Source organism: Dromiciops gliroides, chromosome 1 (assembly GCF_019393635.1).
Source record: "Dromiciops gliroides isolate mDroGli1 chromosome 1, mDroGli1.pri, whole genome shotgun sequence".
NCBI classification, from domain to species: domain Eukaryota; kingdom Metazoa; phylum Chordata; class Mammalia; order Microbiotheria; family Microbiotheriidae; genus Dromiciops; species Dromiciops gliroides.
The window spans coordinates 14,600,047-14,618,134 of record NC_057861.1 but is presented as its reverse complement, the minus strand read 5'-3'; the positions used below and the strand labels follow the sequence as shown (position 1 = coordinate 14,618,134).

Below are 18,088 nucleotides of genomic sequence, written 5' to 3'. Positions count from 1 at the left end.
CTGAATGGAACGTGGGTAGGAGTATATTTGGAAATGAAAGCAATGTTTAAAAAAAGCCTGGGTAACTAAAACAAATAACTCATTATCCCTTTGGTCCTAGTAGTCATGCCTATGGGCTGGTCACTCTCTCTGGGTTTACAACTTTGTCCTGACCTCAGTTGACCTTATCTTCTGAAATTTAGGAGGATCATTAGGAAGCCCCCCCCCCCCTTAGCGATTTAAGCCTTAAGGAAACTGAGTGACCCTGGGGAAAATTGAGCTATGAGATTCATCTCCATGATCCAGAGCCCTGAACATTTGCAAGAGGCTGATCTCTTGGGGGCAGCTGGATGGTACAGTGGATATAGCGCTGGCTCTGGATTCAGGAGGACCTGAGTTCAAATCTGACCTCAGACACTTGACACTTACTAGCTGTGTGACCCTGAGCAAGTCGCTTAACCCCAATTACCTCACAAGAAAGAGGCTGTTCTCTTGTGATCAATCCATAAATGATTTTGGAAAGAAAGTGAGGGACACAAATTGGAAACTGTAGGCTTCTGTCCCTTGTGGTCAGGAGTCCAAATCACCCTCTGCCCTGCCCTTCCACTGGTAGGATGGAAGAAGAATTAGACCCAATTTGTGAGGAGCAGCCTGATCCCCAGGCCCTCTCAGCATGGTTGAGTGGTGCTGTTTCCCTTCTAGGTGCACGTTCCAGTTGCAGGCCAAGCAGAAGAACCCAAAGGCCTTCTCTGGGTCCTAGACGAGGAGGTCCGAATCGAGGGCTCTGGTGACAGTGCTGTGATGGATCGCTTGTGTTCAGCCTTTGAGAAGAAGGACACTGGTACTGATGGTAAGAAATCAGGGGGGAAACGAGCAGAGCTGTGACTATGAGCTGGCATCATCACTAGAGAACATCATTCATTCATTCATTCATTTGTTTACTCACATTCATTCACTCACTCACTCATTCATTCATTCATTTGCTTACTCACTCACTCATTCATTCACTCACTCATTCATTCACTCACTCATTCATTCATTCATTAACTTTCTCATTCATTCACTCATTCATTCATTTTCATTCACTCATTCATTCATTTTCATTTATTCACTCACTCACTCATTCATTCATTCACTCATTCACTTACTCACTCATTCATTCAATTCATACAGTTGAATCATTCACTGACCACATGTGGAGCAGTAGCAGGCTTCCAATGCTTTAGGTACCTGGTGGCACAGTGATAGAGCAATGCACCTGGAGTTAGGAAGACCTGGATTCTGATCTGGCTTCAGACAAGTGTCTTCAATATTGTCTGCCTCAGTTTCCTCATCTATAAAATGGAGACAATAATAGTACCCAATTACCAGGGTTGTTGTGAGGCTCAAATGAGATGATGTATAAAGCACTTAGCACAGCGTCTGGCACATAGTAGACCCTTAATAAATAAAAAAGTCGATTAATAAATTGATTGATTGACAACTCATTGAGCTCGGTATGATGAATATTGTTGCCCCCATTTTACAGAGGAGGAAATTGAGGCTGAGAGGGGAAGTGAATTGTCCGTGGTCACATAGCTAGTGTCAGAAGTGGGATTCGAGCCCAGGTCTCCCTGACCCCAAGCCCACCACTCCGCACACCTGCCTCTCCCAGGATGGTGAAATGGAAAGACTGCACAAAGACACAGGACCTGGGGCAGGAAGGGAACTCAGAGGCCATTGACCCGAAACCCATCATCTGACAGATGAGGCAACAGTGGAGATCAAATGACTTGACTGTAGTCCCTTAGTGAGGTTTAGAGGCAAGACTTGAATCCAGGTTTAGATTCAAGGGCCAAGTGCTCCCCTCTGGTGGCCTTGAGCTGGGGTGGACTCAGTGCTCAGTTAAGGGTCTCCTCTAAAGCCCTGTGACTGTGTGTGCCCCAAACTGCCTCTGGACAGACCCAGGCCTAGGGCAGAGAGCTTTGGCCTTTAGGCAGCCAGATGGGACTTGAGTCCTGCCTCAGACACTTCTGAGCAAGGGGACCCTGTGGGCAACTCTCTGCAACTTGCTGAGCCTCAGTTTTCTCATCTGTAAATGGGGATAAAAATATCTGTTGTACCCATCTCCCTGGGTTATTGGAAGGTTCAGATTGGACAACACAGGTAAAGCGCCTTTTAAACCTCCAAGTGCAACAGAAATGTCATTTATTGTTATCACCATCACAACCACAGAGGAAGCAGACATGGGTCCTGGTCTCTGAGGAAGAGGACCCCATCCAGATGTACCCCATTTTCTTTTGTTTCATTGCCAAATGCAGAGAACGTAGCTTGCTATTGCTAGCTCCAAAGTCAGCTTAAACAGAAGTTTTGTCAGACAGATTTTAAGGAGGCTGGTGATGATTTCAACTGTGCAGTGTAGTGGATAGAAAGCTTGGGGTCAGAAGGGTCCTGGGTTCAAATCCTGCCTTATACATTTTCTTAGTGTCTCTGGGCAAGTCATTAAATCTCTTGAAGCCTTGGTTTCCTCTTCTGGAAGATGAGGGTGATAATCACACCTTCCTGACAGGGTTATTGTGAGGAAAGAACATATACAAAGTGTTTTGGAAGCCTGAAAGCATTAGCAAGCACTTGCTATAATAACAAACATTTACATGGGTATTTTAGGTTTGGGAAACACTTACATACATTCTCTCATTAGGGCCTCACTCTGCTCCCGGGTAGGGTGGGGGTCTATACTCCAGATATCATTGTTCTCATTTTGTAGATATGGAAACTGAGGCTCAGGAAAGTTAAACCACTTATTGGTGATCACATAGCAAATAAGTTTCTGAGGTGAGATTCGAGCCCTGAATTCCCAGCCCAGAACTCTCAGCCACACTACCACAAATGACCAGGTGTAACAAATGCATCTAGGAATTATGATTCAGTTAAACAAAGAATTCTTTGCTTTATACCACAGGGCTCCAATAAGTACCTGGCACTCTCAGGTCAGGGCACTTAAAGGGATTTGATTAACATTAAGAAATATTTCTGTGTAAAACAAGGCATACCTGCAAGGGAGAGGAGGGTTTTCTAGGGAGCTCCCCATGTAGCTGAGCATCTCCCGCTGCTCAGTGGCTTCCTGCCCATCCAGGCCACAGAAGCTCACCAACTTACCCTCCCACTGTTCCTTCTACAAAGCCAGGCTGCATGGTCCTCAAGGATAGAGAAGCCTGTGGCATTGGAAGGTATGTGATTCTCCTGGGGGCAGGGAGTTGCTCCTAGCCCAGGCTCCACTCCTCTCCTCTTCCCCCTCCCATCACTTCATAGCTCCTCACATCTCCACAAGCTGTCAGCAGCTGTTTGGAGTGTCCTGGCTTGGGAAGAGGATGGTCTTCTTCTGAGAGGTGATTGTTGTGCAAAAGCTCATGGGTGGGCTTTGAAGAGAATGAGAGCTAAAGGATGACCAGATTCTATAAATTCTGTGGGCCAGTCACCACAGAGCCCCTTGGCTGAATTGAGCCAGGCACACAGATTCAATCCCTTTGCATCAGCATGATCTCAAACCTCTTTGAAGCCCATTTCCCAAGTTTGCCTCTGGAAATCTCCCCTGATGGGAGTTTCTTAAAATACTCTGACTTATATAAGCACTGTTTCACTTTTTTTGTTCATCCCTTTTATGGAAGCCCTGAGAAAAGTTGCTGCATGTAGGTTCAAGGTACTGTGGTTATGGACCTTATCAACATCCTCTCATGAGCCCACATCAGTGTATTTACTTTTATTAGTACCTGGAGGACATAGGTCAGAACATGAGACATTTGCTCAAAAAGCACAGCAAAATAAAACTGAAATACAAGAAAAGATCCCCAATATACACATGGTGCACTTTCCCACAGTTTACTACATTACTAGTGGAGAAGACCACACACCAAGAAGACATGGGTGCTTAGGAAACACATTGGAAGAATACTTGTAGGGAAGACATAGAACCAGGGAAAATGTGTGAAAAGAAACACATCAGAAAACCATGTGACTGTGGGGCAGCTAGGTGGCACAGTGGATAGAGCATCAGCCCTGAAGTCAGGAGTACCTGAGTTCAAATCCAGCCTCAGACACTTAACACTTACTAGCTGTGTGACCCTGGGCAAGTCACTTAACTCCAATTGCCTCACTAAAAAACCAAAACAAACCAAAAAACCAGAAAACCATGTGACCAGGATCCACTTGCGGAGGGCACAGGGCAACATATCTTTAATGTTGCAGAGATGCTTCTTGCTCCGCCATCTCTTAGGCTTCAGCTTCTCAGGGCTATCTGCTGCTCATATTTACTGAAAGGCTGTGGCTAGCAAGCCTCTCCATGACAAGGGCTGGCTGGCATTTGTTTAGTGAATAAGACTATAAACCACTGAGACTATAAACCACTTTTCCAAGCCAGGAAGTTAACAAAAGATGGGAGAAGGCTAAGATATTCTCTGTCTGTCTGTCTGTCTGTCTCTGTATGTCTTTGTCTCTTTGTCTCTGTCTCTCACTGTCTCTGTCAGTCCATCCATCTGTCTGTCTGTCTGTCTGTCTGTCTGTCTCTCTCTTTACTGTTTTTCTCCTTATGTAGACTCAGCTCTTGGTCCCAGACCACTATCTAATGGGAATATAAGATATTTTTTCTGTAGTTTCTAAATCACTAGCATTCTGCTGCAACAATCACTTCATTAATTCCTACACTTCTCACCCCTCAGTCAAGCCATTATCTGCCTACCCTGTGCAATCTCTGTGGTGAACACTTAAAATACAAAGATGAAAAGCAACACTACTCTTTCCCCCAGGGATCTTACAGTCTACTGAGGGGTAGGATACATGAATTGACTTAAATATGTCATGGATCTTTAATTTCAATCATGTGGTACCCCCTTCACACTGTGATGATGATCACAATCCCTCCAGTAACTTAGTTGACTGTTTTCTAGTGTCACTAGCTGGGCCCTTGGACAACTTACATGCAGCCTGTCACCAGAGCTATTCTTGAAGTCTTTTCAGCTCAGAGAGGGGCTTTACCAGAGGTTGTACTCTTCTGGAGCACCTGGCCCACCTCTATGCCAGGGTAAAAATTGAGGCAGTAATTAACTGGAGGACACATATAATAGTAAGACTGAGACCAGGTAGTGAGTGATGGAAGCAAAAGAGAGAGTCAGAAGAGTGTTTGAGGAAAATAAAAAGGAGAAAACCCTTCTAGCAGTGGGAATCAGGGAAGGTTTCCTGGAGAAGGTGGCACCTGAAGTAAAACTTGAAGGAAGAAAAGAATTCAGAAGGGAGGTGAGGAGGAAGGGAGGAAGGGTATTCCAGGTATGGAGTGAAGTGGGGAAGGAAAGATGACCGGCAAGAATGCAAGGGGACAGGAGAGGACAGGGTCGAGGGGAAGGCTGGGGACTGGAATGGAGAGTGCATGAACCTACCTCCCAGGGTTGTTGTGAGGCTCAAAGGAGAGAATGATTGGAAAGTACTTAGCACAGTGCCTAGCACATAGTCAGTGCTATATACAGTACTGGCTGTGTGTGTGGTCAAACCTGTGGCTTAGGAGTATTACTTGGACTGCTGTGGGAAGGAGGGATTGGACAGGGGGAGAGGCTGAAAGCAGAGAAGTCAGTGCTGAAGGGATGGCAATGGTCCAGCTGAGAAGTGATGAGGTTTAGGTCTTGGGCAGTGGCTGTGGGGGTGAAGACCAGGGGATGGAGACAAGGGATGTTATGCAGGCACAGGAAAGGGAAGAGTCAAGGGTGACTGTTTTGAGCTTGAATGACTCAGAATTCTCTGACACTCCCCCACGGTCTGTATTTTTCCACTAATTAAAGCATGAACTCCTTGGGAACAGGGGCTATCTTTTTCTATTTGCATCCCACCCCACACAGCTCTTAGCACAGTTCTTGGAAAATAGTGCACTCCCATCCATCCATCCATCCATCCATCCATCCATCCATCCATCCATCCATCCATCCATCCATCCATCCCTCCGTTCATTGTGTCTGGTCTAGTTCTTTGTAGACTACACCTTCCCTGAGGGAAGGGCCTGATGTTCTCTACAGTCACCAATTTAAGAAGGAAAGGAGGTGGTGTGGTAGGGGCAGGTTTGGACCTGGGGCTCATATCCTTACTCCTCCCATGTACCCCTGTGAGACCTCAGGCAAATCATTTTACTTCCCTGGGCCTCCATTTCCTCCCATGTAAAATGAGAGATTGGACTAGTGCTTGTAAGCCCCTTCTACCCCCACCCCAGCTCTAGAAGTATGATCTATTTTTAGAAATATTTACATAAAATGGTTAAAATTAAAGACGTTTTGGCAGAGGAACAGGTGATCAGTTATCCAGGAAATTCAGTTCTCTGTGGAAGAATTATTTGTGGATACAGAGTACTAGCCTCAGAGAGCAGGAGGCTGGGAGCAAATCCTGCCTCTGACATTCACCTGGAGTCATCATCTGGCCTCTCTGAACCTCAATTGTCACATCTGTGAAATGGGAATTATCATACCTTTAATAGCAATTTCATAGGCTCTAGTGAGATGTAAAGTACTTGGCAACCTTTTTTTTTGGTAAGGAAATTGGGGTTAAGTGACTTACCCAGGGTCACACAGCTAGTAAGTGTCAAGTGTCTGAGGCCAGATTTGAACTCAGATCCTCCTGACTCCACTGCCGGTGCTGTATCCACTGCACCACCTAGCTGCCCCCTCAGCAACCTTTTGAGCCCTAGACACCTGGCTGTTTCCCTGTTTCAGAACCACCTGCCTTCCGCAAGTGTGAGCATGGCCTGCAATTTGAGATCTCCCATCAGCTGGGCCAGGACCCTGTGCGCTATGACCTCAGTGGGTGGATTCAGAAAGCCAAGCCCAACCTCTCAGCTCTGAACGCTGTCCAGGTCCTGAAGCAATCTAGTAGGTGAGTATTGCAGGAATATGCAAAAAGGGAGGGATGGAAGGAGATGTAGGCGGGACTGGGGGACCAGCATAGCCTCCAGCTAGGAGCTGCTCAGCAGTGCTGGCCTGTGTCTGGGGTTCATCTATACCCTCTCTTCTGTCTGCTTCTCTAGCAGTAATAACCAGGTAAATGAGAACGATTCTGGGGATAACATCTCTTCTTAATGAAACAAAGAGCTTTCACTCAAATTGAAACTTGTAAAATGTTTCCCTGGGGCGAGAGAGAAGCTGACCGAGGAGAAAGCTGCCCTTTTTGGATTGTAGGGGAGGGAAGAAAAAAACAACTAAATATGCCCTTTCTTCTCTTGTTTTTCATGAAATTTGAAAGGAGACGATGTGGCTGGAATCACATTTATGGACATTTTGGAACTGGGAATCATAAAGCTGAAATGATGTGTTTTGTATCTTTAAAAAAATGTAGACTCCTCAGTGGTCAGGCCATTTCAGAGGCTCTGGTCACCAGGACGAGGCTTCCAATGAACTTGGCCTTGGGAATTATAAAGGAGTAGTTGCAAGTGATGATTGATCTCTGTGACAGGTACTATGGGGACCACAGAAGAGTGCGTTGTGTCATAGAATAAGTTCCTGGGGACCTGGGAATAGAGAGTAGGGGAAGAGCACTTCAGTGTCATGGAAAGAGAACTGGGTTGGTGTCCTGGCTCTGCCAATAACTGTGTGACCTTGGAGATGTCATTCAATTCCTCTGTGCCTCAGTTTCCCCTTCTGTTGTTGTTATTCTTTGGAATAAGTCCCCAGCTCCCTTTTTGCCTTTGTTGTTTTTCCTTCTCTATAAATTAAAGGCATTGGATTGTGAGGTGATTTCTCTCAAGTCCTTTCTAGCTCCAGGTGCTCCTGTGTCTGGGTGATCTGTCTCTGAGATTCAGTTTGCACACCTATAATAATAGCTAACACTTCTACAGTGCTTTGGGGTTTACAAAGTACTTCACAAGTGTGATCTCATTTGATCCTCACAAGAACACCAAAAGGTACTCTGGTTAACTCTATTTTATTTATTTATTATCCATGGGGCAGCTAGGAGGTGCAATGGATAGAGCATTGGCCCTGAAGACAGGAGGACCTGAGTTCAAATCTTACCTCAGTCACTTACTAGCTGTGTGACCCTGGGCAAGTCACTTAACCCCAATTGCCTTAAACATTTGGGGCCATCTCCAGTTGTCCTAGTGTATATCTTGCCACTGGCCCTGATGGCTCTGGAAGAGAGAATGAAGTTGGTGACCTTGTTCAGCCCTCCCTCACTTAAATCCAATTTAGTGCAATTCATGACATCGCCCTGATGTCATGGTCCTCTTTGAGAAGGAAGGACAAACAGCAACAATTTGTTATCCATATTTTATCCTATTAATAAGGAGATCACATCTCTCTTTTGCAGATGAGGAAACTGAGGTAGACAGAAATGAAGTGCCTTGCCCAGGGTCACACAGCTAGTAAGTGTCTGAGGTAGGATTTGAACTCATGTCTTCCTGACTCTTGGTTTAGTTCTCCATACACTGTAACTTCTTTACATGGGCGACCTTAGGTGACACACTCTCAGTTTCTTTCGTTTCACTGTTTTCTGTGGAAGGAAAGAATTACTCAGATGATTGCTAGGGTACATAAGGGAAGATTCATAATGCCCATTTTAAATTTTGAACTGAACCTGGAGGGCAGCTGGGTGAATAGAGCACAAGGCCTGGAGTCAGGAGGACCTGAGTTCAAATATGGCCTCGGATACATACTAATTGTGTGACCCGTGGCAAGTCACATGACCTTGTATGCCTCAGTTTCCTCATCTGTAAAATGAGCTAGAGAAGGAAATAGCAAACAAGCTCCAGTATCTTTGCCAAGAACACTTATTAACTGTGTGACCCTGGGCAAGTCACCCAACTCTGTTTGCCTCAGTTCCCTTATCTGTAAAATGAGCCAGTGAAGGTAATAGCAAACCACCCCAGTATCTTTGTCAAGAACATTTACTAGCTGTGTGACCTTGGGCAAGTCACTTGACCCTGCTTGCCTCAGTTTCCTCATCTATAAAATGAGCTGGAGAAGGGAATGGCAAAGCACTTCAGAATCTTTGACAAGAAAAGCCCAAATGAGATCATGTAGAGTCTTAAATGACTCAACAGGACCTGTGATTTCACTGGTAGAAGGAATTCCCAGTGAGAGAACTCCCTTCATCAGGGCAGGTGAGCACCTGCTCTTCAACTTAAAGGCTTAAAAAGTTGTCTCATTTAACAGATTAGAAAACTGAGACTCAAAATGATTGAGTTACTTATTTGTAGTCCTAGAGAAGCAATATGGAGAACTGGATTGACTACTGGACCTGGAATCAGGAAGACCTGAGTTCAAGTATAGCCACAAACACCTACTAGCTGTATGACCATGGGCAAGTCACTTAACCTCTTCCTGCCTCAGTTTCCTCATCTGTAAAATGGAGAACATAAGAGTACCTACTTTTCAGGGTTGCTGTGAAGATAGAATGAGGTCATGTTTGTTAACTGCTTTGTAAACCTTAAAGTGCTATGTGAATGTTGGTACTTGTAGGTGCTGGCTGTGTGACCCTGCATAGGTCACTTAGCCTCTCAGTGCTCTGGACAACTTTAGTTTTTTTTGGGGTGGGGGAACAGGGCAATGAGGGTTAAGTGACTTGCCCAGGGTCCCACAGCTAGCAAATGTCAAATATCTGAGATTAGATTTGAACTCAGGTCCTCCTGAATCCAGGGCCAATGCTTTATCCACTGTGCCACCTAGCTGCCCCACTGGGCAACTTTCTATAGCTATGCAGTTGCAAAGAATTGCCCATCTGCATCTTACAGTGTGGTATAATGGCTAGAGTGCTATATCTGGATTCAGGAAGACCTGGGTTTGAGTCTGGATGCTGTCAGTGTTCCAGATGAGACCATAGCTATGTACTATATGCAGATGTGTGTACACAGGAGTGTGAGTGTGAGTGTGTATGTGTGTGTGTGTGTGAAAGAGACAGACAGACAGAAACAGAGAGAGGAGAGAGAAGGAGAAAGAGGAGAGAGGAAAGAGAGGAGAGACAGACAGAGATAGAAGGAGAGCAGATATATATAGAGAAGGAGAGACAGAGAGACAGAGGAGAAAGGAGAGGAGAAAGAGAGGAGAAGGAAAGATAGGAGAGAGGAGAGAGATAGAGAGAAATAGAGGAGAGTGAGAGCGAGAAAGCGAGAGAGCAAGAGAGCGAGAGAGTGAGAGAGCGAGAGAGAGAGGAAGGGGGAGGGAGAGAAAGAGAGAGGAGAGAGAGGAGGGAGAGAGAGAGAGAAGGCAAGAAAAAGAGAGACAGAGACAGAGAGAGATAACAGGTGGGACTCCCACCATTTGTCCACCATGATGAATCCCATCTTGAATAGTGTGGATACACATAATGCGGCTAAGGAGAGTCAACTAGTTAGCATTTCTTAAGTGCCTACTACATGCCAGGCAATGGCCCCTGCCCTCGACAAACGTACATCCTCCTCTTGCTGTATCCTGGGGACAGGACTGCAATCAACAAACCATTATTAAGTACTGACTATGTGCTGGGCACTGGGGATACAGACACATGAAACTGTCCGGGCCCTCAGCGAGCTTCTGTTCTGTTGGAAGAGACAGAAACGTCCACACACAAGTGCAGAAAATCCATCTGTCAATCACTTTGTCTATTAAGCATTCATGAGGACAGGAAGAGTAACCAGGACAAGGCCATCTGGGCTTTATCACAGGGCAGGTACTTGCTGAAGGATGGGATCTGTCATATGCCCAAAGGACTTACTACATGTTTGCTGAATTGAACCGATGTTTTACTGTGCCTGTGAGCCCGAGGCTGACTGCAGCTGCTATAACCCCAGAGGGGTGGGGGAGGATGGCAAGGGCTACAGCCACCAATGTGGATATCACAGAGAATGTTGGAGTTAGAAGGGACTGTAGAGAGCCAGCTAGTCCAGTGGCCTTATTTTACAAAGAGTGAAACTGAGGCCCCGGAAGGAAAAGTACAGGCCTCCAGTCAGTCAGTGAGCTGGTTTTACAAAGTTCATGCTGGAATGTCGGTCTCCTAGGCTATCTTTAAAATGCAAAAGTGGTTCCTGGGCATTGGGTCGTAAGACTGGTTCCCTGAGTTTGGAGGCAGTGATTCTCTCTCTCTCTCTGGGATCTTCATCTCCAGCACAACAAAGGCCCCACTAAATTTCTCAATGGATAGAATGCTGGGCCTGGGGTCAGGAAAACCTGTGTTCAAATGTGGCCTTAGACACTTAGTAGGTGTGTGACCCTGGGTAAGTCACTTCACTTCTGTTTGCCTCAGTTTTCCTCATCTGTAAAATGGGGATTATAATACCCCCTGACCTTCCAGGGTTGTTGTGAGGATCCAGTGAGATAATAATTGTAAAGCACTTAGCCCAGTGCCTGGCACATAGTAGGTGCTCTATAAATATTGTTATGATAATTTGTAGTTTGTAGGGTGTAGGTGCCTGGCTGGTTCAGGGTCTGGCCTCTATATTATTTTTCTGCCTAGGAGCTAATGTCAAGGAAAAATGAGCATTTATTGACTGACCTGCTATGTGCAGAGTACTGTTCTAGGCCAGGAATAAACACCCCAAATAAAGAATGGTCCCTGCCCTCAAGGAGCTTATCATCTCCCAGGTAAGCATGGTATTCCCCAAAGGGCTGCACCTGGTGGTCTTGGGACTGAATGAACATTGACCGACCCCACAGCCCAGAGGGGGTTGCCTTTGTTGATAGGAACATATACTGAGAGATACCTCAAGGGTCCTAAAGATGTGGTAGGGGAATTGTTGTTCATCCTTCATTCAGAGAGGCCCAGTGACATCATGGGGTATGTCTCGACTCACATGTGAATTGGATTTAAGTGAGCAGAGCTTCCCAAAGCTGTCGGCCTCACTCACTCTCTCCTCCAGAGTCATTGAAGTTCATCCTGGGTCATTTCCCGTTGTGGAAGGGGAGAGAGCTCCCCTGGCACTCCCTCCTTTGTGCTCTGGATTCTCCTCACGGCGGGGGGGGGGCAGTTTCCGGGGAGCAGGAACTAAGCACACCCAGCTTGCCTCAGCAGACCCTGGGGAGGAGGGATTAACTTTGTTCCTCTTGGCCCCCAGGGGCAGAACAAGGAGGTCCCTTCCAACATGGAGTCTGAAGGTTCCATTAGGATGCAGCCATTACAAAAGAGAGACTCAGAGACCTTCAGAGCCAGAAGAAACTTAAGAGATCCCTGAATTCCCAACAGAGAAGGCAATGTAGGGCAGTGTCAAGAGGGTCTGGACCCGAGACTAAATCCTGAGTTAGCCCCTCATTCCCTGCGTGACCTTGGACAAATCACCTAACCTCTTTGGATCCCTGAACCCAGGTCTCCTGACAGTGGCCATGGGCACGAGGTGCTCCCTCACCTGAGAGAACAGGCATTGTAAGACAGGAGAAAGAAGATGGGAGTTAGGGTTCCAATCCAACCCATCACTGACTTTATGACCTTGGACATGTCACACTCGCACTCGGGCCTCTGATCCTGTAAAATGAGACTGCAGGCATCACCATCCATCAGTCCAGACTCCTCTTCCTCCCCTCATCTCACAGCCCGGCTACGCTTGCATTGCAGATGAAATGTGTTCCAAGGCATTGTTAGTCTCCGTACATCTTCCATCCATTCAGCTTGCTATTAAAACACCTTCGGCTCATTTAGAGAAGACTCATTTTCCTAATGACCCTAATAGCCATTTGGGGCAGAAGATGGAGATGGATTGTGTCTCCTAAGGAAGAGGAGGAGGAGGGCTAATTATAATCTCTGGGCATGATTGAACCTTGGCTAGATGGGAGCCCTGGGGCCACCGGCTAATTCCCTTTGACTGGGACGTGCTGTGTCTTAGAATTTATTGGTGCATAGGTCTTCTTTGCTCTTTTCAAAGGATCCTCAGAGATCACCCAGCCAACTCCCTCATTTTTACAGATGGGGTAATTGAGGCCCAAAGGGTTGTCTCTGCTGACACAGAGGAGGCATTTGAACCTTACCTGTGGGAAGCCAATAACGTGGAAAGACACTGGGCTCTGAGTCCTGCTAGAACCGGGTTGAGATGTGCAGGAGAAGGAGGGCTGAATTCAGTCCTGGGACCTGAGTGTGAATTCTTCAGCAAGTCACTTAAACCCCTCTGGACTTCCATTTACTCATCTGTAAAATAAGGAAGTTGGTCTTAGAAGGTCTCTTCCAGCTCTAGATACATGATCCTCTCTGTGTGTGTGTGTGTGTGTGTGTGTGTGTGTGTGTGTGTGAGTGAGAGAGAGAGAGAGAGTCCAACCTCTGATTCTTCTTAACTGTCCAGCTATGGACTAATCACTCACCTGCCCTGAGCTTCACTCTCCTCATCTGTAAAATGGTGATGATAATAATTACCTGTACTCCCATGGTTGTCACAGGGAGCCAGTATGATGAGGTGTTAAGTAAGGGGTTTTGCAAACTTTGAATTGTGATATGTAAATGTCACTATCACGCCTCTATAGGTGGCAGCATGGAGCAGGGGCTAGGGCCCCTGCCTGAGCTCAGGAAGACCTGAGTTCTAATTTTACCTCGGACATACACCGGCTCTGTGACTCTGAACAAGTCACTTAACTTGGTAATGTTCCAGGCTGTTAACTCAGTGAGACCTTAAGCTTCAGGTGAGTTTTTATTTTGTCTCAGTGAAGGATGTTTCCCCACCTGGAGTTCTCATACACCACAGGTCAGGACCAAAAGGCTGGTATTGTTGTTGTTGCTTTTGTCATTGTTGTTACTGATATTGCTCCACTTAGGGTCTGGCTCTAGGATATTCTCTGGCTCCTCTAATAGCCTGGCTGAGTGAACATCTATCTGCTTCAATCGCTACTCAATTTACAAATGGGGAAACTGAGGCCAACCCCTTTTTTACACATGAAGAAACTGAGTCCCAGAGTGGTTAAACATCATTAATATCTAGCCTTGGAAGGCACCTTGGAGGTCATTTAATTCAACTTGTTCACTGAGTGATTTGCCCGAGTTCACACAAGCAGTAAGTGGCTGAGACCACATCTGAACCCAGGGCTTCTGACTCCAAATTCCAACATTTTCCAGAACTGTGCTATCTAGTCTCACTCTAACCCTCTGATCCCTTGTGGAGCCCTCCCCCCTTGAGAGCTCACTGCTGTGACTTTCTGAGTCTGACTCTGGGTGACTTTGGAAGAGACTTTTACCTTCTTCAAGCCCAAGGTGGGATTGCTCAGTCAGGGTCTGAGATGTCACTCACAGAGCCAGACCTAATGTCAGGAGGATGTTATCTGAGACCTGGCTCTGCCAATTGGCAGAAATTGCCTTAACAGCCACCTTGGGAAGGGAGATTGTAAATATCACCTCCATTTTACAGAATAGGAAACTGAGGCACAGACATGTGTGCTGAAGCTCTACCCTTCTGTGCTTCTGGTTCCTCCTTTATAAAGTATAGGTGACAATACTTAGAACCTATCCTTCCCAAGGTGGCTGTAAGGAAATCTCTGTAAATGGTAAAGAACGTTGTAAACTAAAGTACTTTGTAAATGGTAAAACACTTTGACGCGTTTTTCATAGTGTAACACTCCTATAATGGGACCTACCTTGGTGATGACTGTGGAGACCCAGAGAGACTTCTATGGGAAGGAGCCATCTGAGGCCAGGGACAGGGAGTGGTGCAGGGAGAAGCTTCCTGCTGGACCTCATTGTGGGGTGGGGTTTTTGCCGTTCTCTCTCCCCCATCCTTCCCTCAGGTCCATCCACGGAACTGCCACCAGATAGCCTTATGTTTCTTCTCCCCAGGGAGGACCTCAGTAGCCTGTTCCTGCCTCGCTCCAGAGTGCCCCCAGTCTGCCAGGCTGTGGCCGGCATGGAGGGCTACTCCCAACAGGCCTTGCACCGAATCGGTTGCGTGAGAAAGACGTTTGCCAGTAGCTTAGCAGCCGTGAAGAGGAAGGCTGTATGCACCCAGATCATCCTCCAGATGGTGAGCCTGTCACAGCTACACCCCAATTCCTCTCCTTCTCTAACCCTGCTCCCTTCAAAGGGCAGCTCATGTACAGGAAGCAGCTGACCACAGAGTGGGAGGGGAGGGGCTCTAGGAAGCCCCCTCCTTCCCACTGCTGAAAAAAATCTAGCCACCATTAACTTTGTCACAGTGCCTGAAATTCCCCCATCAGGCCTTGTTTGAAACTAGGTCAGTGATGGTCCCCTTTAGAGGAATAATAGCTAACTATATAGCATTTTCTATGTGCCAGGCATTGTGCTAAGCACTTCATAATTATTAGCTCATTATAATAATTATTAGTTCATTTGATCCTCACAACAACCCTGGGAAGTGGGTTCTATTATGATCCCCACTTTACAGGTGAGGAGACTAAACTGAGGCAGGAGAGGCTAAGTGACTTGCCCAGGGTCACACAGCTAGCAAGTGTCTGGGGCCAGATTTGAGTTCAAGTCTTCCTGATTCCAGGCCATCTGGCTGACTCACCACAAGGTGAGGATCAAATGAGACCATATGTTTAAAGTACTTTGCAAAGTAAAAAAAAAAAGCAGTTCTATCAATGCTAGCTGCAATCATTTGTTTTTCCTGGGGCAATGGGGGTTAAGTGACTTGCCCAGGGTCACACAACTAGTAAGTGTCAAGTGTCTGAGACTGGATTTGAACTCAGGTCCTCCTGAATCCAGGGCTGGTGCTTTATCCACTGCAGCGCCACCTAGCTGCCCCAGAAATCATTGTTATCAACAACAATAATGAGGCTGGATTATTTCTTGTATGTATTGTAGGAAAGTTGCTTGTCAGCCATTGAGGTACCCCCAAGTCACCCTGAGCCACCTAAGAGTAGCTTCACCCAGCCTGTTATGGGGTTCACCTACAGTAGACCCTAAGTTCTGTGATTTGAAACATGGTTGAGGGTTCTCTCTGCCACCATAGTGGACTGAGCCCTGGCTTTAGCATCAGAGGATCTGAGTTCAAATCCCACCTTTGATGCTTACTCCCTGTGTGACTGTCGGTGATTCACTGAGTCTCCCTGGGCCTTGAGGGGGTCGGCTAGATGGACTCTGAGGTCCCATTCAGTTCTTGGTCTATGATCCCATGAAGACTCTCTCATGCCCTAATTCACTGTGTGAGTTGTTGTCCCAGTCCTGGCCAGACCTCATGATGTGACCTTGGACTAGTCACGGCCCCAGTTCTCCTTGTAAAGTGAGGTAATTGAATTAAATGACCTCTGCTATTTTCTCCGGCATGGAACATCTTTGTTCTCTTGGTGAGCTTGACTTTTGGTGGGTGGTTTTTAGGGAGGGGAAGAACCGTGTGGCAAGGACTTGTTGGGGTAGTCCCCTTTCCTTTGCTCTCCAGAGTAAGGACTCGTCTGGAGGGAGGAACTTGGGGTAGTGGCATCTTCAGGGAGAAAAAGCTTCTGATGAGGAAGTGAGGATGTCTGGATGATGGGGATGGGGGAAGCTGGGAGTGTAAATTCCCAGGGACCATTTATACCTTCGGATAGTGCCCATCCCTAATACATGTTCATTGAATCAGGTTGAATGCCATCCTTTCTTTCCTCTAATTAATGCCTCCTTTGAGCCACATGGAGCCCTGACCTCTCTCTCTTCTGTGCTCCAGGATGCTTTGACCAATGTGATCAAACGGTCCCAGTTACACTTTATCCATTGCCTGGTCCCAACATCAGGATTGGAGGACAGAGGAGGGAGCCCCTCCCTAGCACCAGCCCACAGACAACATCCCATGGATATCCCCATCCTGAGGGTCCAGCTCGCTGGGGCTCAGGTCCTAGATGCCCTGAGGCTGCACCGGATTGGTAAGTGACCCTTCCCCAGATACAGCGAGGAGAAGCCCCCAGCCTCAAGAGCCCCTGATGTGTATGGAGTCATTGTGCCCTCTGAAGCTGACTCATAGGGAGCCTCAGGGGCTCAAGCTGAGAGACACTAAAGAACATTGAACTTGGCCTCTTTTTATACAGTCTGGGAAACTGAGCCCTTGGGTTTCCTGCCCTGCTTCTGGCTCCTTCCCCCTTTCAGCATCTCTACCTGTAGGATCCCACAGGAGGGTGGCATTGCTCAGAGAACCAGGAATCCCTGGTCCTGCCTGTCATCCTCCCCCTAGGGGGTCCATCCAGCCAGTGCTGCTGGACAGCGCCATCTCCCTCCCCCTTGCAGCTGCTGAGCCAGGTCCCACTTCGGTGGCTGAGTGCTGGCTCCCAGCAGCATCTGCCACTCCTGCCCAGCTGATTCAGCCGGGCTCTGGTGCCAGAGAATTGGCGCATGGTCCCCTGGGACAGCTGTAAAGTCACTCAGGCGAGGAGGCCGCTGTCAACCAGTCAATAAGTATTTTTCCAACAGATGGAGGTAGAGGGGATAGAGGCCTGGGCAGTGTCATTTAGACTCAAATTCAAATCCTTCCTTGGGTCATTCCTAGCTGTGTGACCTGGGGAAAGTCACTTAACCTGCTTTCGTTTCCTCATCTCTAAAATGAAGAGGCTGGTCTCTGTAACTGCTAGGATGCTTTATAGCTCTAGAGTTATGACCTCAGGACGGTATGAGGCAAAACCAGCTCCTCACCTCAAAGAAACTGTGTCCTAATTGGGAGACAACATGTCAAGGGAAAAGCACCCGCCAGTGATGTTAGGAACGGATGGAAGGTGGCCTTCCAAGGAAGCGCCTGGGCTCTGGTGGAGGGGGATGCTATCTGCTCAGCATCTGAGAAGGGGCTCTACATGGATGGTGTCAGAGGGCTGGGACACAATGACAAACACCTTTGATTTCTGCAGACCAGGAGAGATCACCCCCCTTCACCGATGCCAACTGCAACCAGGGCTTAGCTTACAGCTAAGCTACAGCTACAGAGACATTAAGAAGCTGAGTGTCAGAAACTGCTTCAGAAGCCAGGGATTCCTGCCGTCAGATCCAACACTTTCCAGCTGGACCCTTGGTTGCCTCCAGTTTCCTTGGTCCCAGTCTCTGGGGGCCAGAGTTTCCTCTTCTCTCAAATGAGGGGGTCTGGGCAGGGATCCTTCCTGGCTCTGAAGCAGTGGTTTCTCCTTGGGGATCAATGCTGGTTTCAGGCTCTGCTGAATGGAAGATCATCAGGGATATGGATCTGGAAGGGACCCTACAGGTCCTCTGGTCTAAACACCTCATTTTATAGGAGAAGAAACTGAGGCAAATCATTGGT

General features: G+C 47.2%; 1 protein-coding gene across 3 annotated transcripts in view; it reads left to right on the top strand.

Annotated features, from left to right (window-relative positions):
* Positions 1 to 18,088, top strand: part of MYO18B (myosin XVIIIB) — a 346,197-nt gene that overhangs the window by 121,667 nt on the left and 206,442 nt on the right. For all 3 annotated transcript variants that reach the window (XM_043977482.1, XM_043977483.1, XM_043977484.1), the window contains exons 17-20: positions 682 to 829; positions 6,702 to 6,861; positions 14,698 to 14,881; positions 16,520 to 16,715. In XM_043977482.1, the coding sequence (XP_043833417.1) occupies positions 682 to 829; positions 6,702 to 6,861; positions 14,698 to 14,881; positions 16,520 to 16,715 (688 nt within the window). The remainder of the gene's footprint in view (positions 1 to 681; positions 830 to 6,701; positions 6,862 to 14,697; positions 14,882 to 16,519; positions 16,716 to 18,088) is intronic.